General features: G+C 44.1%; 2 protein-coding genes across 7 annotated transcripts in view; both read left to right on the top strand.

The window, feature by feature from the left end:
- Positions 1-8,006, top strand: part of DDHD1 (DDHD domain containing 1) — a 71,213-nt gene extending 63,207 nt beyond the window's left edge. For 4 of the 5 annotated variants that reach the window (XM_085852154.1, XM_085852158.1, XM_085852155.1 and 1 more), the window contains one exon: positions 6,985-8,006. In XM_085852154.1, the coding sequence (XP_085708280.1) occupies positions 6,985-7,151 (167 nt within the window). In that variant the 3' untranslated portion in view covers positions 7,152-8,006. Of the gene's footprint in view, positions 1-4,183; positions 4,373-6,984 lie in introns of those variants that run through there. The other variant, XM_085852157.1, reaches the window with a different exon arrangement.
- A 684-nt stretch (positions 8,007-8,690) lies between these two features.
- The window catches only part of ZNF839 (zinc finger protein 839), a 69,082-nt gene continuing 53,028 nt past the window's right edge, over positions 8,691-24,744 (top strand). Inside the window, exons 1-5 of one of the 2 annotated variants that reach the window (XM_085852151.1) lie at positions 8,691-9,970; positions 10,706-11,560; positions 12,337-12,408; positions 12,695-12,787; positions 13,008-13,181. In XM_085852151.1, the coding sequence (XP_085708277.1) occupies positions 8,945-9,970; positions 10,706-11,560; positions 12,337-12,408; positions 12,695-12,787; positions 13,008-13,181 (2,220 nt within the window). In that variant the 5' untranslated portion in view covers positions 8,691-8,944. The remainder of the gene's footprint in view (positions 9,971-10,705; positions 11,561-12,336; positions 12,409-12,694; positions 12,788-13,007; positions 13,182-24,744) is intronic. The other variant, XM_085852152.1, reaches the window with a different exon arrangement.

Raw genomic sequence — 24,744 nt, 5'->3', positions numbered from 1 at the left:
ATTTGGTCATTTCTGCATCGTTTCGTCCAAAATCACTGGTATTAACACCTCACCGAGCAATGTCTTCTCTCATTTTTTTTGCACCAAAGTATGATATCTGGTGGCAATGTTTTGTTTTGGATGTCGCAAGGAAACGCTTCCCATTCCCTCCCCTCACACGGCTTTCCCATTCCCTCCCCTCACACTGCCTTCCCCTTTCTCTCCCCTCACACTGCCTTCCCCTTTCTCTCCCCTCACACTGCCTTCCCCTTTCTCTCCCCTCACACTGCCTTCCCATTCTCTCCCCTCACACTGCCTTCCCATTCCCTCCCCTCACTGCCTTCCCATTCCCCCCTCCTCACGCTGCCGTCCCCCGACCCGCGCTGCCGTCCCCCGACCCGCGCTGCCGTCCCCCGACCCGCGCTGCCGTCCCCTCGACCCGCGCTGCCGCCCCCGACCCGCGCTACCGCCCCCGACCCGCGCTGCCGCCCCGACCCGCGCTGCCGCCCCGACCCGCGCTGCCGCCCCCGACCCGCGCTGCCGCCCCGACCCGCGCTGCCGTCCCCCGACCCGCGCTGCCGTCCCCCGACCCGCGCTGCCGTCCCCCGACCCGCGCTGCCGTCCCCCGACCCGCGCTGCCGTCCCCCGACCCGCGCTGCCGTCCCCCCGACCCGCGCTGCCGTCCCCCCTTCCCACCCTGCCGCCCCCCTTCCCACCCTGCCCTCCCAACCCCTCACGCTGCCTTCCCTTCCCTCCTCACGCTATCCTCCTCCCAACCCCCCTCCTCCACCATTACAACTATCCGGAGGTTGAGGAGAAGAAAGGGTGCCAAAGAATGTGACAATTGGCCAAATGAAAGTTGTTTTTTTTTGTTGTTTATTTGTTTTTTCTTTTTTTCTTCATAGCAATCGGAACTGCTCCTCGGATCATTTCAGTTTTTATGAAGTAATGAATCGCCAAATAACAGCAACATGGCTGAGAAGTACACGCGCTCGCTCTGAGCTGTCTCGCCTGGGTTCGTATGCTGACTCAGCTATAAACTGTCATCCAAGTGTTTCACAGGCAGGGTGACTCATCAATGTGTGTGTCGTTCCTTGGGTGAATGTTAAACAGGTGTCCCAATTGCCGGCATTAGTTGGTGTACATTATTAAATATCCGATGTTGTCCTTCGCGAAGAGTCGGCGAGATATCGCCAGCACCCTGGCCAAATTCCAAATTCCTGCCCTCACTACTTCTTGCCAGCCTGTTCGTGAAAGACTTGGTCCCAAAACATTTTTTCCAACCCCACAAGAATGTAGAAATCATTATGGCCATTGAAGAAGAAGTGTTAAAAGTGAAAATGAATCGTAACGAAGAAAACATGCTTGTGGAAGTGTAATTGGTGATGATATTGTCATTTTTAGTCTTTAACAGAGATCAGACTAAAATACAATCATGCAATTGCAAGTTTTATTCATAAATAATGCACATAAACCATATGAGGTAGTTTTGTGTTAGTCTCAGGCATCAGTTATGGTTTTTTCTTGCATCATTGTATGGATCAAGTGGAGAAAGCTATGTGGTGGTGAAGAGGTCAATGATTGGGGGTAATAACGGATGAGGGATTGATTTAATTTTGGTGCTTCAACAAGCTCAAATGAGCTAAGATCCTCGGCCTCTTAATGATGACGTCATAAAAACGAATATGACGTCATTGTGATGTATCAGGTTTGCGATAAATTATTTGTGCTAATGCCCGGCTTGATTCCTGCAAACAAAATTCAAACAGCTTGCCGAGTTTCCGAGATAATGGTATAGGCGATTTCCATTAGCGGCGATATTATGACGTTAACTTTTTTCGAGGAAGAATTTCCAAAATCGGAGATGGTTACTGCCTGCGCGTGGGCTTTCTGCATACACATGGCAAGTTTCACGAAGATCCAATGAAAACTGGGTTGTGAAACAAAAAATGTCAAAAAATAGGAATGACGTCATAAAAATTGATATGACGTCTTAGTGATGTATCATATGTGCGGTAATTCATCTCTGCTAATGCCCTGTTCGATTCCCGCAAACAGAAATCAAAAAGCTTGCCTAGTTTTTTTTTTTGGCGATTTCCATTAGCAGAGATATTTTGATGTCATATCTTTTTTTCTAGGAGGAATTTTCAAAAATCCGAGATGGTAACTGTCTGCGCAGGGTACTTTTACATATATATGCCAAGTTTCAGGAAGTTTCGATGAAAACTATAGGCTGTGAAACAAAAAAGTCCACAAGAAGAAGAAGAAGATGAAGAACAACAATGTGAGTAAGACTTAGAGATCCTCCACAAGGATCTAAAAACTTTAGAGAGTGTTTTCTTTGAAGAGAGTAGGCCATTGTGTGCTGGTAAATTTTCCAAATTGTGGATCCCTGGTTCCATCCGTGGGGGCTGTGCGTCAATCATGTCGCAGCGCCCCAATAATAATGCAATCAGCAGAACACATTTGTGATTTGATTAAATTCAAATGTGCAGTGACTCGATTCATGGTGTTGGACATTTTCCCCAGCTATTTCGCAATCTATACTATAAGAAGTGTGTGTGTGTGTGTGTGTGTGTGTGTGTGTGTGTGTGTGTGTGTGTGTGTGTGTGTGTGTGTGTGTGTGTGTGTGTGTTTTTTACCATTTTTTTTTTATCAGAGATGGGCAAACGGATCTTCATTAAACTTCTAGAGGTTCATCAGTGAGTGCTGGGAAGTGTTTTAGGGGAAAAAAAAAGAAATTTTTGAAAATCTGGAAAAAAAAAAGTTGGATTACTTTTTTTTTTCTTCGTAAATCGCTTGATAGTGCCGAAGCCTTTGTAGCTATGTGAAAGGTAATATTAAATGATCCCCATCCCCATTCCTTCGTGGGTGTAGGGAAGTGTTTTAGACCCCCACAAAAAATTGCTTTCTTCAAAATCTCAACAGGATTAGAACAGCAGCGGGCAATGCTGAGTAGCCCTGCCAGTGTATTATGAAATTGATGCATATTTGTAAGAAAGCGTTATTGGATTTTCCTTATTTACTTCAGAGCTTTTGTATCGAGGAGATTTGTATACTGTTGCCTTCATTTCTCCAAAATAGATCAGGGTGCTTGAGATCAAAACAGTTTAGTGCCAAGCTTGTATGCCTTCACTGAGGAATTCGCCAGAGGCATTATGTTTTCGGGTTGTCCGCCGTCCGTACGTCCATTCAAATTTTCTTTGTTTTCTCTGCAATCTCTTATCCGTTTGACAGGAATTTTTCACCATAGATGCGACTACTCATGTAGAATGTTTTAATGATAATTATGATGTCACATGGTGTGGCAACCATGTTGGAAAAAAAGGAAAAAAATTGGACCTCTATCTCTGAAACCGCTCCATGGAAATAAATTGAAACTTGGTACATGTGAGGTACTCCCTGCATGGGAAACAAGTGATTTTTTCAATGATGTCATAGGTGGCTTCATTATGACTTAATAATTGCATATGTTCAACGCTTTATCTGATCAGTGTGAAAAATTTGAGGGTCTCACAGGGCTAAATTGTATGGGGGAATTTTTTTAAATATCATCAGTCACGTAGTTCGGCACCCATTATATTTATATATATATATATATATATATATATATATATATATATATATATATATATATATATATATATATATATATATATATATATATATATATATATATATATATAATATATTGTTTTTTTTCAACATAAAACTTTCAATAATCTTCTCCAAAATGATTGAACAGATTGAAGTGATACTTTACAGGTATGATCACCTATCCATGAGGACCAAATAGTTCTCCACCTATGATGTCATGGGTCACATGGTTTGGCAGCGATGATATTTTGAAGACTAAACCTTTAAATATCTTCTTCTCAAGAACGGCTTGACAGATCGAGAGCAAACTTCACCCACAATATTCCCCAAGCCTTGGGGATACCAGGGTGTTCATGGATAATGAATGGTCTCGCAGCCATTTTGGATTGAGCAAAAATATTGAGAAAATCCTTTCTCTTGAACCACTTCATCAATCGATGTGAAACATCACAATTATGATACTGTAGTCATATGGAATATTTGTCTTGAATTTCAACCTGATCGGACGCATGGTCTGGCAGCCAGTGTTATTAATATTTACCTCCGACACTGAAGGTGAAGGAGGTTATGTTTTCACCCTTTTCTGTCTTTGTTTGTTTGTGTGCAGGATATCTCAAAAAGTTGTGGACAGATCTGGATGAAATTTTGTGGACAGGTTGAGTGTGTGACAAGGACGAACTGATTTTGGTGAAGATCCGCTGCCTTCACTTTCTTCCCCTCCCCTCATGCTATCAGCCTCCCAAAACCCTCCACTACTATACAACTCTCCGGAGGTCGAGGAAAGGAAGGGATGTCAAAAAATGTACGAGTTAGACAAATGAAGACTTCTTCTTTTTTTTTCTTTTTCTTTTTTAAAGCAGTTGGAACTGCTGCTCGAATTAATTCCGCAATTCGTCTCAGGTTAAGAGATTCTAGAGTTATGGTATTTGAAGAAATTAAATAAAAGCATCAACACTGGCATGGCTTTTTTGACGATTGAAGGAAAACGCCCTTCTTTCCCTTCCCTCGCGCTTACCTCCTACCAAAACCCCTCCACCCCCCCTACCAAAGCCCCTCCACCCCCCTACCAAAGCCCCTCCACCCCCCCTCCATAGACATCTCTGGGCGGTGTCCAGGAGTTGTTTAGTATGACCTGTTTGAACATGCTGTTTTAACTTGCCCATTTTCGTTCAATCCTGTACTAGTGCCGGTATAAGGGGACTATGTCCCCCCACCCCACTGCTTTCCCTCCCCCCCCACTGCTTTCCCTCTCCCCCACTGCTTTCCCTCTCCCCCACTGCTTTCCCTCTCCCCCACTGCTTTCCCTCCCCCAAATTTTCCTCCCCCACTACTTTCCCTCCCCTCCCCACCGCTTTCCCTCCCCCACCGCTTTCCCTCCCCCACCGCTTTCCCTCCCCCCCCCATCAAACACGTCCAGAACACCCCCTTCCCCTCCCCACTACCCCCTTCACTCCCCCCTTCCTCGTTCTCTCTCCCACCCCCCCTCTCCTCCTCGTCTTCCCCTTCCTCGCTTTCTTCTAATGAGGGTTGAGGTTTTTCTAGCAACGTCACGAAGTCGAAGAGTGCCCTTCTAGTTCTTAATGTCCTCATCCCCATAAGCCTTCCTTTTCTTTAAAAGAAGATACCTGTAGTAGAGCAACCGGAAGGTAAAACGCACGCACGCTCACACACATACACACACAGTACCCTATGCCTTCCAGAGCATGGGTTGTCTTATGCAGTCTCTTGGTTAGGCTTATAATGGTGGACGGCTCACTACTCCAGTCCTCAACTGATGGAGGGATATGTAATTTGTAAGCCACAAAAAAGGAGATCTCGCATGAAGGAGGTGGGGATGTGAGGAATGGGATGGGGGTGGTGGGGTAGTAGGGTGTGCAGTCTAGTAAAGCACTTTTTATCCTACTGATGAAGCTATTGAAGCAGAAACCATGACTGGTGTTGGTATAAGCCGAGCTGTGAAAATGCATGTGAACATGGTACACTGTCCTTTTGGTTGCTGGTCCATGGTAATGCCAAATTGTGATCCCCCCCTGACTTGGCCCTTCCCATACTTATTAAATTCCTCCCCTTTACCCACTCCCCCTCCCGTGGAGGAGGGATTTGGAATTTGTTAATGGTACCGGAGATAGCTCGCCTCCTCTTTGTGAAGCACACCGTGGGATCTTGTTCACCAATCGATGCCAGTGGATGGAACGCCAAGTTTAACGTCCATCCGAAGGACGACACATAGATTGATGAATCGCCTTGCCTGTGGACAGACCAGAATGACAGTTTATAGCTTGGTCGCGATTCGAACCCAAGTTTGGACAGCTCAGATGTGAGTGCGTGTTCCTCAAGGCCATCCTGTCAGCCCATATCTATCAATGAAACAAACTCTTTCCTCAATCTCGTTTTTATCGATAGCTTCGCCAATTTAAAGGAATTTCACGTTGGTTGTAACCATATCGGTTGAACACAATAATGTGCAACGAGTCCCTCTCAGTTGTCAAAGTATGTCTTCATTGATTTATTCATTGTGGCTTTCATTTTGAGGACCAAGTTGTGATGGTTTGGGTTTTGTTTTTTTTTCGTGTTTCTTTTGTTCCAAGGGTTCTTTTAAGGATTATCACTGAACCCCAAATCTACTGATTATCTCCTGTGTGTTGTTTGTTGTGATATTTTCTGGTATCTCAAATACCCCTGTGAGTCCAGTCAGCCATCCCAACTCTCATCTCTCATCTCCAGTCAGTCATGTCAACTCTCATCTCTCATCTCTCAGTCAGTCATGTCAACTCTCATCTCTCATCTCTCAGTCAGTCATGTCAACTCTCATCTCTCATCTATCATCTCCAGTCAGTCATGTCAACTCTCATCTCATCTCCAGTCAGTCATGTCAACTCTCATCTCATCTCCAGTCAGTCATGCCAACTCTCATCTCTCATCTACAGTCAGTCATGCCAACTCTCATCTCTCATCTACAGTCAGTCATGCCAACTCTCATCTCTCATCTACAGTCAGTCATGTGAACTCTCATCTCTCATCTCCAGTCAGTCATGTCAACTCTCATCTACATTCAGTCATGCCAACTCTCATCTCCAGTCAGTCATGCCAACTCTCATCTCCAGCACGTCACAGCACTAATAATGCCATGCTGACTTTTGCCATCCGTGCCAACGTAGCACCGATGCATCAAGTGTCAAAATCACGATACTTCGCACCCAGTGATGGGAAAAACTAATGTGTGGAATGCACTTTGTTTCCTTTGAATATCATTACCTGATTTAGAGAAAAGGAATGTGAGGTATTACTTTTCAACATGCCTTTGAACTTTCAGCAAAGTTTAAAGTCTGTTGAGACATGGTGCAAGCTCTGAGTGTTTGTGATACGACGTCTCACCGGTTGTACTTTTTCTCCACAACCCCTTCCTAGGTATGCCAGAGTTGGACTATCGCATCGACTTTGAACTACGCGAGGGCCTTGTTCAGAGCAGATACTGGTCGGCCGTTACATCTCACACTGCTTACTGGACTTCGCCAGATATCGCTCTCTTTATCCTCACCTTCCTTTATGGTGATACCGAAGCTGCTGAATCGTGACGGATGTGAGAACAGGAGTACATGGACTGGTGGACCCTCAGCCACACAAGACCATGAGAACGATGCCGATCTAGTTGGACACGAAAATCTGTTTGGAATTCTCGTTCCACTCTGTGGGACCACTTTATGCCTGCCTGCCGTGGCTTATTTCCATTACATCTTCCACTGCTCTCCTCTGTTTACCGTTGTGCTCTTACATTGGGCAGATCCAATAAAGCTCCTTGTATTTGTAGAATGGGTTCTCCGATAAATGAATAGGCACTTCAGCCATAAATCTGCACCTCCGATCTCCTTGTACTTCTTTTGGCTTTTGCCGCCTGTCGCTCCTGAAGACGTCCGTCACAGTCGATGTCTTGGTCGCATCTGCGTAAAACGGTGAATGAAGAAACGCAGAGGATCTTGTTGAATGACACACGGATGAAGTTGTGCACACATTCCGCTGTTGCTTGTTAATTATTATTATTATTATTATTATTATTTGTGGTTATTTTGCTCCTGCAAACTTTGTTGATGGTATAACCTTGGGCGTGGCCGCCTTCAAAAAAACCCCCAAAACCTCTGCTCGCCTCATGACTTTACCGTTACCTGAACGGAGCTTGTTTGAGCTGTTCTCTTCTGTTTTGCTGAAACGTGTGTGTGTGTGTGTGGTATGTTTATTGCCATGTCCATCAACACTTGTTTAAAAATAAAATAATACAATTTATTTGTTTTTTGTCACTGTCACCACGTTTAAAAGTTCATTTGTTCCCCCCCCACCCACTAAGTACTGTCAAAAACGGATTGTTTTGATGAACCGCCTTGATTTCAAAAGGTATTTTTGGATAGAGTGTGCATTTAATAAATTAATCAAATCAACCCTGGCTCTGTTTTATATCGATACTCCTTTTTAAAGTCGCCTCTCATTCCCTCGTTTTTTATTTATTTTATTGTTCTCACTTGGTAGGGGTTTTGCTGGTTTAAATCTCAACTTGTTGGATTTACCCCCCACCCCCACCCACCCTCCTCTCCTCGATCTGAAGTGATCCGGAGTTGTGCAAGGTGAGTGTTCCACAACGGTTTACACTCATCTATTTCATTGCTCCACGACGACTACTTTAACGGCCCCAAATTATTCCCACGTTTTTGGCCCATCTTTTGTCTCCCCCACAACCCTACGTCATCGCTCATCGACCGAATCTGAACCTTGACTATTATTTTGAACCTCATTTATTTTTATTCGGTTTATCGAATACGGAAAAAAAAGTTTACCTCACTTTTTCATCGGTCTGAGGTAAATATTGACAAATTATACTTCCCCCCACTCCCCAAGGCGAAGTGACGCATTGAAAGCTTTTATTTAATTGAATCCTTCAACATTTCCTGCTCCTTCATTCGTGTAACCCCTCAAATAGCTTTGTACACTAAACTACCGTTCGTGTCCAATGACGATGAAATAACATCTGCGCGTTCCAGCTTCGAGATTAATGGTCGTTGCCTCATCGGCATATTTGGCTCCTCCCTTCGCTTCACCGTCGCCCCTCCTTCATTTTCCCGCCATTTTCCACGCCGTGACGTCACGCTGCAGCCTCCCCGTCGGCCCGAGGTGAGCGCCTCCCGCCTTATTACCATCACGACGACGGAACTGTGTCGCTTCAAAATAATCATAATAATAATCGTACGTACGCTAGCCTCGAGTACGCGAACGTCTCGCCGCGTTTAATCCGCGCAGTGCGTTTTGAAATAAAAATCGGAATAAAAAATAAAGAAATAAACAAAATAATTAAATAATTCCGCGCAGTCTGGGCCGCGCAAACATGGCGGACGAGGAGGACGAGGCCGCGATGGCGCGGACTGACGAGGCTGAAGCCTTAACGGTCCTCCCGGCCGACTCCGACGCCGACCAAGGGCTGGAACAAGCTCCTGAGGAGGTGGAAGAGGAAGCGCAGCTGCAAAGCTTGGAGGCCGCGCAGGCCGAAGACTGCGAAGACCAGGCCGAGGTGGAGCAAGGCCCCGACTCCGAGGCTGAGGCTGAGGCCTCACAAGCGATCCTGTTGCAGAGCGTCGGCGTGACATACGGCGACGGAACGGAAGTGTCCGAAGTGGACGGTCCTGCGGATTTCGCGACGGGCATGGTTGAAGGTTTATCCGAGTTGGAACGCCTGGCGCTGGAAGCCCAAGGCACGAACACCATTATCTACGTGCAACCCGACGGTACCCTGGTCGAGGGAGAGGGTCTCACTCCCGAGGAGCAGCAGCAGATCGTCGAACAGTTGACCAAGCAGCAGGGATTGGTGGAGATCGTCGACGGCGACGCTGCGGCGCGGTTATTCGAAGAACACCAACAGCATCAGTTGCAATTGCAGCAGCAGCAGCAGGAGGACGACCAGCAAGAGGCCGAAGAGCAGTTTGTTCATCACGTGGGTCTCGGTCCGGAGGAGCTGCAGCAGGTCATCGAGCACGTCACCAAGTCTCAGGCGGCGGCGGCCGCTGCTGCTGCTGCCGCACAGAATTCCCAACTGGAGAACAAGTCCGAGTTGGCGTCGGTGACGGTCCAGGCGGCGGACGTAACGTCGGGTCAACCGCATATCATCCATATCCCAATGGGACAACTCCAGGGAGCCGGGCAGACCTTCCAGTTGGTGTCGCATCCCCAGCGGGTCTCCACGTCCAAGGACGTGAGTCCGGTGAGCTCCACGATCTTCGGTCAGCCCATCACCATCGTGGCGAACGCGACGCAACACGTACAGAACGCAGCACAGGTGATTCTGCAGCAAAACCAAAAGCTCGATGCGGAAGTCACGACTGCGGTGTCACCACCATCGCCGTTGGCGGTGAAAGGGGTGAGTTTGTGTGCGTGTGTTGTCCGGTCCGTCTACATATTATGTTCGCAAACTGGTGAGGTTTTTCTTTTTGACTTGCACGTCGTCATTTTATTCCTTCCTGAGATGACTGGCTCGTTAAAGTTTGCTGGAAGTTTTGTTCCTGGATGGATGTCATGTCCTTTGAAGGGATGTGTTTCCCCACGTGGTTCGAATGAATGATTTGAAGCAACAGTTGTTAAAGTTAACGCTTCACTTCACTTTCGTTGATAAAATACATACTCGATCTGTGGTTCAAAGGAAACTTTTTTTTTTTAAAACAGACTTTGGATGATCGTGCCCCCTCTGATGCTTCCCCCTCTGATGCTTCCCCCTCTGATGCTTCCCCCTCTGATGCTTCCCCCTCTGATGCTTCCCCCTCTGATGCTTCCCCCTCTGATGCTTCCCCTCTGATGCTTCCCCCTCTGATGCTTCCCCCTCTGATGCTTCCCCCTCTGATGCTTCCCCCTCTGATGCTTCCCCCTCTGATGCTTCCCCCTCTGATGCTTCCCCTCTGATGCTTCCCCTCTGATCCTCCCCCTCTGATCCTCCCCCTCTGATCCTCCCCCTTCTGATCGTGCCCCCTTCTGATCGTGCCCCCTCTGATCCTTCCCCCTCTGATCCTTCCCTTTGAATATCATCACTGACGTGCAGTATGTTTTTTTTTTTTTTTTTTTTTTTTTTTTTTTTTTTTAACCCCCTGGTGTTGTTTGACAGGGAGACGCAGTTACCCTGTGCGTTAAGTCACCTGGCGAAAAGGACCGGTCTATGCAAACTATCACAACTGTGGCCCCAAAGACAATAGCCCAAGTTCAGACCTTAGGATTGACGGGACAAGTACCAAGTGGCTCACAGATAATCCAGTTGCAGCCTGTGGGACAGGGGCAACCGCAGCAGTTCATCTTGTGCGGGGCGGGTGGTTCACCGACTACCATCCGAGTGGTGTCTCAGCGGCAAGCGCAGTCGCTCGGCTCCGTGTCTACCGTCCGCCTCGTCTCGGGCGTCAACGGTCAACGCACTGCTCGGGATTCGAGCATCGAAGGCAAAGAAGCACGCGCGAAGAAAGCTTTAAAAATCAAGACCCGTTCTGGCCGGATATCGAGGCCGCCGCTTCACAAGATCAAGGACTACAAGTTCATCAAGATGGAAGACCTTGCAGACGGACACCAGTCGGATTCCGATGATTATTCGGAATACAGTGTGGAGGAGGAAGAGGAAAGCTCGGGCAAAGAAGACAAACTTGGAGGCACAGGGCACTTGTCCTACACGTCCAAGCCGAAGAATTTTCGTTGTCAAAATTGTGACAAGTCTTATATTGGGCGTGGTGGGTTGGCGAGGCATTACCGCCTCAACCCGACGCATGGAGCTTTGGAAGCCCTGCCGGAGGAAGTCGCAAATGGGGCCGGGGGCAGTGCCGAGGGCAGTGCCGAGGTCACTGAAAGTCTTGAAAGTCTTGAGCCTCCTGTGGATGAGGTCATCAAGGTGAGCGCCCCGGTGTCTACGGAGAGTCAGGATCCTGAAGTCATCGTCACGTCCACTTTTGCATCTTGTGACAAGCCACGTGGATTCCAGGTGTGTAATGCAGATGTTTTTGTTTTTTTGGGGTGTGGGGTGGGGTGGGTTGTCTGTGTGTGTTCAGAGGATTGTTGTACTTGGTGTGAACACTTTTCGTTTTTCTCCAGGTTTTCTACGGCCTCATTCATTGAGATGGTTATGCTTGAGAGAGAGAGAATTGTCATTGTATTGCACTTATCATTGGTTGTGCCGTTTGTGAAAATTTGAAGACCTAAAATCTGTGCCTGCAAATTGGATCATGTAGTTTGCTCAAACTTATTAAGCTCATAATGTTTTCCTCTATCTCCACGAGGTTTGTGAGTTTTTCCCTCACCCTTCCACATACGAGGGTCTGACTTTACCAGGATGTTGTGGCATTCAAAGTTACAAACCTATTGCAAAAACAAAAGATACCAGTTATTGGCAGTGACTTCCTGTGTGTATTCTTTATACCTAACAGGTATGAAACACAAGGAATTTGGAGCAGGATGTGTCAAGAGATCCAAATTTGTTGAGAAACATCGCACCTTGTACTTTATGCCTTTGTCCATACTGAAAACATTGATCGGTTTGTTTGAAACTTGACGTCGAAGCAAAAAATAAAATGTTTTTTTCCTTCTCATCAGTGAGCAGTACGTAATACATAGATAAAACGCATTTTGGGCAATTTGCCTGTGATTTGTACATTTGGTATTGGACATGCTACCTTGGAATTGATGTACTGTATTGCATGTTACTAATGAGAAGGGTTTATGATTTTACGTGCGAACAGATTTTGTTTGTGATGTGCACAGAAAGCCCGCCGGGTCGGTCGACCTGCCAAAAACACTTTCCACGAACAGAAAAGGAGAGCTCGCATGAAGGAGGTGGGGACGTGTGGAACGGGATGGGATGGGATGGGGTAGGGTGTGCAGTCCAGTAAAGTACTTTTTATCCTACCGATGAAGCTATTGAGGCAGAAACCATGACTGTTGATATAAGCCGAGCTGTGAAAATGCATGTGAACATGGTACACTGTCCCTTTTTGGTTGCTGGTCCATGGTAATGCCCAATGGTGATCTCACCCGACTTGGCCCTTCCCATACTTATTAAATTCCTCCCCTTTACCCACTCCTCCTCTCCCCCTCCCGTTATATATACATATATTTGCAGCTTCTCAAGCAATGCGATGACGACGACTTGGTGGAGCTTGTTTTTCCTCGGCTCATCCAGGTTTTCTCTCTGTGGGAGATCCTTCTAATGAAGGTAGGTTGCTAGAAGCATCGTCTTTTTTTCTTTTGCTCTCCAATTGCAACAGAATTTGTTGCAGATGCACAGCTTGCTAAACGACTTGCACAATAAACCAATCTACAGTTGCATGGCATTTTAGTGGTAGCAAATACCAGAGGTTGCATATGTACTCAATCTATCTATATATTTATTTTAATTTTTTTTTTTGCAATTTGTTTCATTGTGCGTTACTCAGGTGGAATATGCAGGTGGAAGTGGATTACAGTTTCCGGCGGTGTACCGGGAATTTGAGAGTTTACACGGCCACGTCCGCACCTTGGCTGCGGAACACCTTCGTAGCCCAGCAGCCACACAAGAGCCCCTCCAGGTTAACAACCCGCAGGTTCGTGGACCCGGCATGCTTCGCAGTGTATGTACCCAGCATGCTTAGCAGTTCACATCCTTTGATCACCGTTTATAAAATGTCTCGTCGGAAAAAAAAAAAAAAGGAGTCAATTGTGTTAGAACTCTGTGGTGGTAAAAGGGAGAAATCAGATAACCTGGATTATTGGAGGAGTTCCACCATTTTATTTCCCAGTTACTCACTGTGCACGTTTTCTTGTTCCACATGACTTTCCACCATTGTTTGTGACATCCTTTCTTGTGTATATTGTATATACTGCACATGGGTTACACTTGAAAACTTTCCTGTAACTGCAGTTGTCTTTTGAATGGTCTGCATTTTTCTGGCCATCTTGGGACTTGAGGAATGATCATCTTGAATTCTGGCCTATTTGTTTGCCTTTTCCCACATGAGTACTTGCCCGATAATGCTGTGAAATAGAGTGCTATGCTTTTATTTCATTTTAAGTGAAATATCCATGACATTTCAAAAACACACAAATGACTACGTTTGCTTACATCAGGGGGTCAACAACCTTCTTTTCAATGTGAGCTACTTTTGATTAATGAAATGATTCAAGGAGCTACTAAAACATAAATTGAAAATATATTAATTTATAAGGGTACAGATTGTGGTTATTACAGTTCAATTACAAAATATATATTTAAAGTGAAGGAAAATTGATCTTTACCTTTACTTCAGTGTGAAACTTGATGCTGCATTGTGTCCACCAGAACTGTGTAATCTGACAGGGCAACTGAAGGTTGTCAGACGGATTCGAAATTTAGATTTGATGCAGTTGATGTCGGAAAAGGCGGATTCGCAAAGATTACTTGTATTAATATTAATAAATAAATCAAAAATGAATATTGCCTGAATTGATAAATAATTCAAAGATTTAAATTCTTCACATAAATGTCAGCCCAACAGTATATCGAAACTGATGGAGCCTGACATTCGCATTGTTTTTTTTACATCTTACTCAATCTGACATCTTCAACTGCAGTTAACAAACATTCTTAATCCTTACTACAATTTATGGGCCGGTTTGTGTGTGTTTGTCGTGCTTCTACAGTCCTGGGCCAATTACATCCAGACTTGCTACATAGGATCAGCATGACCCCAGTTAATGTATGTGGGTGTTTTAGCTTTGCTGGTGGTCTTGGGGGATGACAAGGGGGGGGGGGAGGCAAATTCTCTATGTAAATGTGTAGTGCCGTCTCCAGGTGGGGGAGGGTATTGCAAGTCTTCACCATTTACAGTGCAATATTCCTGTCCCCAAGTTTTCCAGTGTAATGAGGTGGGTGTTGTGAATTGTATGCAGAAGGTATGCTTTTGCTTCATGCACGTAACCCGGGTTTTTATTTTATGTTTTTTTTTGGCCTATAGAGCTGTCTGTTGCTATACCGGGCGTAGTGGCGTGCGCCTGTAATCCGGATACTCTGAGGCTTGGGTTTGAGGATGGCTTGAGGACGGGAGCTCTGTGCTGTGCCGTGCTATGAGGGGTGTAGGGCAGCCCGGAATCATGGCGAAACCCAATCCTTATCCCTGTGTCGTAAGAGGCGACCAGGGTTGCGTCAGGAAAGGCATCCGGCGTAAAACCTGTGCCAAATCAGTATGCGGATCATAATGGATGATCCGCTGTGGCGACCCCTAAAGGCCCTGTCACACCTTGACGATTTAGCCAGCATATGCCTGACATATGCAAAATTTGGCTAAAACGCTGGCACACGTCGAATACGTTATGGGTAAGTTTGTATTCGTTAAGAGCACGCTGGCATACGTCGTAGTACGCCGAGGTGTTAGACAAATTTTCCATGCTTGAAATTTTTCGACGTATGCCAGCGTATGACTCGCACATTCCGCATACGCTTGGCCATAAGTTGTAGGCAAGTTACGTGATCGTTGACACACATCGACACACGTTACTTGTACGTTACTCATAAGTCGAAGCACGTCAAGGTAATGGTTCGCGTGAGTGTTGCAGACTCCCTGGTTTTTTTTTCTCTTCGGTATGACGGTGATGTTAACACTTCGATTTCTCGTGCAGTTATAATGTAATTAATAGGCTGCCGCTCAACGATTTAAATCATAACCGCACTAGAAATCGAAGTGTCAACATCACCGTCATACCGAAGAAAAAAAAAAAAACAGGGAGTCTGGAACACTCACGCGAACCATTACGTCGACGTGTTTCGACTTATGAGTAACGTGCGTCAACGTATGTCAACGATCGCTTAACGTGCCTACAACTTATGCCAGCGTATGCGGAACGTGTGTCATATGCCGAGTACGTCGAGAAATTTTCAACTTGCTGAAAATTTCTCGACGTACTCTGCGTATGACGTATGCCAGCATACTACGATGTCTGCCAGCGTACTACGACGTATGCCAGCATGCTCTTAACGTATACAAAACTTACCCATAATGTATTCGACGTGTGCTAGCTTGGTTCGGCAAATTTTTCATACGTCGGCATACTCTGGCTAAAACGTCAACGTGTGACAGCGGCTTCACACTTCGATGTCTCGTGCGGTTATGATTTGAATCGTCGAGCCGCAGCCTATTTATCGGCTACGCCACGTGATCGTCGGCGATACGCTGCCGCGCTATGCATAAGTTAGACTATCATTGGGCATAGGTTGTGAACGCCGACAACACGCTCAGCATTCGTTGGTATATGTTATCTATATGTGATTAAAATGTTCTGTGTACGTTACTAATACGTTATGCATACATCCAACACGTTATTATACGCCCAAAACTAAAAAAAAAACATCAATATTTCTGTGTACGCCAGCGTTTTACATACATTTTGATACCTTGCCATATGCTGGCTGAAACGTCAAGGTGTGACAGGGCCCTAACGGGAGCAGCAGAAAGAAGAACAACAAGAGCTGTCTGTTGCTGATATACCGCCCAAATAAAGGTATACGTTAGAAGACCACTTTGCACGCTTTGACAAAGATCGCCTGTTGGGTGGATACTCTGTTGGTTCTTATAATCAATCTTAACACTCACCTACAGTAGATCTCCAAGTAGCAGCTTACAGGTTTTGGATTTGTACGAGACGATTGTTGCTCTGTCAAAACTTGATGTAATTGTGCAAAGCTTTTGGTATCCAATTAATGTGTTGGGTCATTACTACAATGTAGGTACTCGGGAACTTTGTGTTGGAGCACTTTGTCAGTAGAAAACTGAGTTCGTCACTGACACTGAATGCCTGGAACATCAGAACTGAGACAGAAAGTAAGCCACTAAAGCCAATCGAAAATTCCTCAAAGGACATGTCCAACACTTCTTTATATTGAGTAGAAGGTGTAAAATCCATTGTTCTGTTAGTACTTACAGTGCCTCTAGAAAGTGTACACCCCTTTTCAAAATTTCCACCTTTTGCTGATTTGTATCTTGGAATTAAGTCTCAGTAATCAGACTTTTCCACCTTTATTTACACATCGTAACCCACAACTTCCAAGTGAAAAACAAATTCTACAAATTTCAGAAAATTAATAAAAAATACAAAACTAGAATATCTTGGTTGGATGTGTCCACCCCCCTGAGTTAATACTTGGTGGAAGCAACTTTGACACAATTACAGCTGTGTGTCTGTTGGGATAGGTCTCTACCAACTTTGCACACCTTGATTGGGCAATATTTGCCCATTCTTCTGCACAAAACTGTTCAAGCTCAGTCAAGTTGTGTGGGGAGTGTTGATGTACAGCAATCTTCAAGTCATGCCACAGATTTTTGATTGGATTTAGGTCAGAGCTCTGACTGGGTCACTCAAGGATATTTATCTTTTTGTTCCTTAGCCACTCCAGTGTAGCTTTGACTGTGTGCTTTGGGTCGTTGTCGTGCTGAAAGGTGAACTTTAATCCCAATTTCAGATTTCTTGCAAAGGGCAGCAGGTTTTCCTCTCGGACTTTTCTGTATTTTGCTCCATCCATTTTCCCTTCTATCCTGACAAGTGCCCTCGTCCCTGCTGATGAGTAACATTCCCATAACATAATGCTGCCACCACCATGCTTCACAGTAGGAATGGTGTTCTTTGGGTAATACGCTGTGTTGGGTTTGTGCCAAACGTAACGTTTTGCATTTAGGCCAAAAAGTTCCATCTTGGTTTCGTAAGATGACAAAACTTTTTGCCACACGGCTTCAGAATCTCTGGAGTATTTTTTGCATATATCAAACAGGACTCAAGGTGGGCTTTTTTGAGTAATAGCTTACTTCATGCTGCCCCACTGTGCAGGCCAGATTTATGAAGTGCTTGGGATGTTGTCACATGCACATTGTGACTAGTCTTTGCCATAAAGGCATGTAGCTCTTTCAAAGCTGCCAGTGGCCTCTTCTTGGCCTCAAATCAGTCTTCTCCTTGCCTGGTCATCCAGTTTGGAGGGACAGCCTAATCTAGGCAGGGTCTTGGTGCCATACACTTACTTCTTAATGCCTGTCTTGACTGTGCTCCAAGGGATATTCAAGGCCTTTGAAATATTTTTATATGCAACCCACAACTTTATCCTGGAGGTCTTCAAAATGTTCCTTGGTGCTCATGGATGAGTCTTTGCTCAGAAATTCACCACCCAGCAGAGGAAACCTGTAGGAACAACTGATTTTATCCTGAAATCATCAGAATCACCTTATTTTAACACATGTGGAGGCCAATTAACTTGGTGTGTGATTTTTGAAGGTAATTGGTTACACTTGAGCTAATTTACAATTGCTATTATAAGGTGGGTGGACACTTATCCTACCAAGATATTCTAGTTTTGTATTTTTAATTAATTTTCTGAAATTTGTAGAATTTGTTTTTCACTTGGAAGTTGTGGGTTACGATGTGTAAATAAAGGCAGAAAATGTCTGATTTTATGCAATTTAATTCCAGGCTACAAGGCAACAAAAGGTAAAAAAAAATTGAAAGGGGTGTACACTTTTTCTGTAGGCACTCTCTCAATGGAGTAAAGGCTTTACTTAGCCAAGAGATTTGTATAGACATTTACATTCAGTGTCCAATGTGTGATAATGCCTTTCTCAGTGCTTTATTGTGTGGTATCGGATGTGCCAAAAAATCAAGCGGTCATTACATTAAAAGTCTACATACAACCCCCAGATTTTTATATTCCCGATATATGTATATGTATATGTATATGTATGTATATATATATATATATATATATATATATATATATATATATATATATATATATATATATATATATATATATATATATATATGTATATGTATATATATGTATATGTATATATATGTATATGTATATATATATATATATGTATATGTATATATATATATATATATATATATATATATGTATATGTATATATATATATATATATGTATATATATATATGTATATATATATGTATATATATATATATATATATATATATATGTATATATATATCGGGGCGTATTATGTGATACCGGTTGTCCGTCTGTTCATGTCCGCACTCTAACTCCAAAAGTTTTCAACTTTCATGTTTCATATTTGGTACATAGGTACAGACTGTGTGTCGTGACATACGTTCGTCATCTAAAGTGGTTGCTGTTTTCCATGTAGAAGCACAAATCTGTATATACCTTCTTGTTCTTCATAAATTGACGTGTTTGAATATATATTTGTGTGTGTGTCACAGACTTTTTCGGGCGTATATTGTGCTCACTTGCGCTCTTCTTTGATATTGAAAGCAAATACAAAATATCTGAGTTTACAAATGTGTAGAGGGTATAAAATGTGCTTTGCATTCCACATTTGGCTTTTTTTTTTAAAGTGAGATTGATAAATGTACTTTTTTGGTGTCAGACATGCATTGCCAAAATGGTCAGCCAAAAAATCAACAGAAAAAAAACTAGAAGGGTACTTGGTAGAGAGCATACCTTCACCAGGCTGAACAGTTTACATTTGTATCTCACTGAAAGGTCAGATCTGGATTTGGACCTGAACTAAAATCGAATCGGCTTGTTCTTGTCACCTAACCAACTCGTCCACCAAGTTTCGTCTGAATCCTTCCATAATTCTTTGAAATATTGTGCTATACAGTATATCGTTTTAGCCCTTTCACTAAATGGTAAAGAATCACTTTAAAAAATTCTCGAATCTGCATCCGGATTTGGATGTTCACCAAAATCGAATCAATTCTTCCTTGTTATATTCCCAACCTGCTCACCAAGTTTCGTCCGAATCTTTCCACAACCTTTTGAGATATTGTGCTTCATGTTGTCCTTGGCCCTATCTCTCAATGGTGAAAAATCACTTTCAAAAATTCTCGGATCTGGATCCAGATTCAGATCTTCACCAAAATCTAATCATTTTTTCAGTGTCATACATCCAAATTCTCCACCAAATGATGTCTAAATCCGTCCACAACTTTTTTGAGATATTTTGTTCACAAGCAAACAGACGGGTGAAAACGACCTCCATTCACCTTCGGTGCCGGAGGTAAATGTATTATTTTCAAATTAATTTTATTTACAGTTCTCAAAACCTACAGATGTATTATTTTATTCCACTATACCTTTTTGGTGACTGTCGTTCAATTTGCTTGAGAAAAATCAAGAATCAAAAATCACTTCTTTGTTGTTGTTGTTTTTTCCTTCATCAAAATCCTTGTTTGCTTTTGAGAATATCAAGGTATCTCAAAATCGTTATGTTATCAGTGGGATTAATTGTATTTTAATTCATCTAATCTTAGTTTTATAAAATTCCCAACAAAATGGTACCTCATTTTGACAATTTTGAAATTTTGACCTCATGGTTTACGTATTTGTGGAATTGCCCTGCTCCACTGTGTTTGTGGGAGATTGGGATGCAGAAGTTAAAGTCCAACAATCTGCTGGTGTGGATTCATTTCCTGTAAACTAAAGTCTTTAGGCAGCCATCAGGTTTACGATGAACCTCCACATCCAAAATTCCATTTTCGTTCTTTATCAATTGTGAAGTTAATGCTGGGGAATACCTGGCCAAATTGCCCCAGAAGGTGGTTTTCCATGTTTATATGCACAATGGCATCGGTGGTTCGAACCCCGGCCGAGTCGTACTAAAGGCTTTAAAAATGGTACGTGTTGCTTTCTTGATTGATGCTCAGTATTTAAAAGGATAGAGCATGGACCAGCAACCATATGTTGGTAATAATAGCACAGACTTTAATGGGCCTAATGGCTGCCACCTACGTCAAAAGTTCCTTGAAAGGGAACTATTATTACCTCTGCCACCAAAGGTGAAGGAGGTTGTTTTCTCCCATCGCTGTCTGTTTGTTTTTTGTCTTTGTTTGTTTGAGGACGGATTCGGACGAAACTTGGTGAACATGTTAGGTGTGTGACAGGGAAGAAGTGATTCAATTTTGGTGAAGATCCGAATACGGATCAGGATCCGATAATTTTTTCAGTGATTTTTCACGATTGAGAGATATGGCTAGTCTAATGTGTGTGTGTGTCTGTGTATGTATGTATATATATTGTTACAGATTCGCGCCCGCCGGCGTGCTGACGGCCACGTAACTCGAATCGCGGCACGTCGCCCACCGGACGGACAATCCAGTCGTGACCCTCTCGGACTAACGCCGGGAACCAGTCACGGGTGGACCTTTCGGTCTCACCGCGATCGAGCCAATCGGCCCCCGCGTGGGATAGGGTTGCTCGCCAAATTCGACCTCCTTAAGTACCCACACGGAGGGTAGACCGGGCGATCGCACCTCGCCGCAGGTCGACTTCGGACACGGGCCACTTAAGCGACCCGTTCCGTACTATCGGGATAACCGAGCGGTGTTATCGTCGGCCTCGACGGTTCGATTAATTATCGGGCGTATTCAGCCCACTACCAACCCTTTACGTGAAGCAAGATGAGGATTCAATGAAAGAAATGACGAAGCGAAGCGGGAAAGCAGTTCAACATAAAGCACATTTATTCACGATGAACGGAAAGCACACATATACAATTCCACCAAAAGCACATAGAAAAGAAGAGAAACACAATGCAGAGCTAATACCGACTACCGAGCACACGGCAACACTTATACAATTCTACTTCACAGACGGCGCCGACCACACATACCCAAAACCAAGGAAAAGAACACCCTCAAGGATGAGGCGGGCCTGAGGCCGAGACCGGGTCGGGCCTACCCGTCTGGTGATGAGACGCGGAGCGGCGATGGTGCCTCAACTCCGCGGGCCTCGCGGGCAGTGTCTGGTAGGGGGTGGGAAGGGGGCCCCCTTGGTCGCACTATCTCAGCGCGGGGGGAAACAGGAGGGGGTTGCTGATGCTCGGGGAAAGGAGGATTTTTACTCTGTCTCGAGTCCCGCGACGAGCGTCTCCACCTCGACCAGGTCGCGCCGTCGGCCTCCCTGGTGTGCAGCTCCCGGCACGACGCGAGCACCCCCTCGTCTGCCTTCGCCGCCTCTCCACAGCTCCGTCCTCTTCGCTCCGACTCCAACGCACACGACGACGACGACCCACCTCTTAATTGCTTCTTCTTCCCAACTCCACCGACTGCGAAGTCTTAACTGACTTGACTGACGAACGCGATCGCTTATATAAGCCCCGTGGCTTCGCTCTCTCATCTTTGACCCCCTGCCTTCGACCTTTCACCTCGCTCCCCATTGGCCCGAGAAAAAGTGGGCGTGAATGCATTTTGATCCATGAATTTGCATATAGCGGCCGCCCTCCAATGCCCTGGAGGCGGGGCCAAATCGCCCCTCGCTCACCGATTGGACGGCACAAAAGTGGGCGTGTGTCGTTTTTGATCCATTTTTGGAGCGGAAAATCCGTGTTTTTGTACACGCTGTTCGGCGCGCGCCCTGCACGAGTCCAACACCGGTACCCACAAGCGGCGCAAGAACGGCGGCGTTGCGAGGGTTGACGGTCAAGGTCGTGGCTGTTGTGGTGAAGCGGCGTTGTGGTGGGTGGTTGATGTTGTGACGACTGTTGAGACGTGGTTGGTGGTGGTAATCATGGCGGTTGGTCCAAAATAAAGATAGTAAAAGAAAAACGGCTATCCTGAAGAGTCGCAGCACGCATAAATGACATGTATTCCCACTAGACAACGGGTTTGGGCCTAACTACACATATACTTACCGAGATATCTCACCTAAGGGACCTGAATGGTGGTTTGCGAATTTGGTAACCACAACAATATATACACACACACACACACACACACACACACACACACACACACACACACACACACACACACACACACACACACACACACACACCATGATATCTCAGAAAGTTGTGGACCAATTCGGATGAAACTTGGTGGACAGGTTGTGTGTGTGTGTGACCATGATTAATTGATTCGATTTTGGTGAAGATCCGAATCTGGATCTGGATACGAGAATTATTTAATTTTTAAAGTGATTCTTCACCATTGAGAAGATGGGGCCAAAACTGATATATAGCACAATGTCTCAAAAATGTAATGGGCCTGATATGTTCTTGTGGATCAGGCATGATGTGGTGTAGGTATGCGCTCTACTGAGTGCCCTTCTAGTTATCATTATTATTATTATTATTATTATTATGATGTACAAGTTTAATTCTGGACTAACCGAGGGAGTCGAGGCTACGTAAGCTTGCATGCAGTGAAATTTTATTTTCATCCTAAAATGAATGCAAACAATTGCATTTATTTTGTTGAAAACTCAGTTTGTTGTTTGGATTATGAGGAGAGGGTCGACCAATATTGGTTTTTCAAGGGCTGATGACGAAACCTATATTTGGAGAGTCGGGGGATCTATTACTGATATAATGCCGATTATATGCATCTGATGAAACAATTTAATTTAAAAAAGAGAATTGCACAAAATTGTTGAACTTGAATTGAGAAATTTATTCAACACTATTAACTTACCTTGCTTGCACTATTCACTCAAACACATCAGATCAAAATGTAGGCTAACTGCCAACATGATTTTAATTATCAACATGATGTCAAGTAAAACTTATGCAGGTAACCAGCCACAAATCCGGTTATACCTGAAAACCACCAATTTTTCAAGATAAAACTATAATTTTGAGATTTCGGTGAAAAAAATGTAAAAATAACAAGTCTGGAGACGGTGATGGTTCACGAGCGGTATTTGACGATGTAGATTGTTTCAGAAGTCAAGGTTGAGACAATGTGATAATTTTTGACCAAGTTATAAAAATTATCAACATGATGTGGTACGAATAACAGATTATTAGCTGCAAAATGTCGAAAACCCGGTTTCGTTCAACAACTTTCAAAATTTGACCTTTGCATAACCTTTAAAGGTCACAAAACAATGTTGTGGACATTAAAATAAGGAAACAGGATACGTACTATAGCTTATTTTTTGGAGTTAGTTCGTCGAAGAAGGTCGAAAACCCGGTTTGATACCCACAACTTTGAAAATTTGACCTTTGTGAACTTTAAAGGTCAAAGGTCAAGGATGAAGACCTTTGGTGCAAAACTTCCTCTGGAACATTCCAGGAACCATATAACGTCATATAGGCTATATGGCATTTCGCACTTCTCGGATTAACCAGACTTTGATGAAATCAGTGTAAAACTAGAGGGGGAGCACTCGGAGAGTGCAAAACCTCCGCCGCCAATACTGCTGGCTCACTCAAGTGAACCTTATATCTTATACATTAAATATGATGTCAACAGTGCTGACAGAGTTGTAGTTCTTTTATCCAACATTTTTTTTTGGGGGGGGGGGGGTTGGAAATCACTTAAGACATTTAAAAATGCAAAAAAAAAAAATCTAAATTTTGCTGAAAAAAAAGTTGCAAAAATTTTTTTCTCCAACAATTTTTTTTTTGGGGGGGGGGTTGGAAATCACTTAAAACATGTAGAAATGCAAAAAAAATTCTTTTTTGGGGGGTAACAATTTTTTTTTGGGGGGGGTTGGAAATCACTTAAAACATGTAAAAATGCAAAAAAAAAATTCTTTTTTGGGGGGGTTGGAAATCACTTAAAACATGTAAAATGCAAAAGAAAAAAACTTTGGGGGGGTAACAATTTTTTTGGGCAGGGGGGGGGTTGGAAATCACTTAAAACATGTAGAAATGCAAAAAAAAAAAAATTCTCTACCAATTTTTTTTTGGGGGGGGGGGGACCAAGTCCAAAATCTAATGGCATGATCCTTGGACCATACCTAACCCCCCCCCCCCACCAAGTTTCGTCGAAATCCGTCGAATTTTTCCGTAATACTGTTCACACACAAACACACAAACAAACAAACAAACAGAAAGGGGTGAAAACAGTAACCTCCATCCATCTTCGAAGATGGCGGAGGTTAAACAAACTTGAAGGGGGCGCCACGGGCAAGGTGTTCGAGATAGAGCAAAATGGTTTCAAGACTTTAGGTGGGGAATGACCTCAAGATTATGCATAAAAATATTGTCATCCTAGCTCTCAAAGTTTGGGCGGTTGTATGATTTTTATGTCAAAATTCGCAATTTTCTAAGTTCGTGACCTTGTGACCTTGACCTTGGGACGAAAATGAAAAATCGAGCTCTGTGGGGCTATGCAGGTGCCATTGGGCTAACCAAATGCCGAAACCCTGCCAGATTCGACAAACCCCCTCGGAGAAGATGGATTTTTA

This window comes from Eptatretus burgeri, chromosome 13, assembly GCF_056783735.1.
Source record: "Eptatretus burgeri isolate ZD-2024b chromosome 13, Ebu_testis_v1, whole genome shotgun sequence".
Lineage (NCBI taxonomy): Eukaryota > Metazoa > Chordata > Myxini > Myxiniformes > Myxinidae > Eptatretus > Eptatretus burgeri.
The sequence above is the reverse complement of the archived record's forward strand: the minus strand, read 5'-3'. Positions and strand labels throughout refer to the sequence as shown.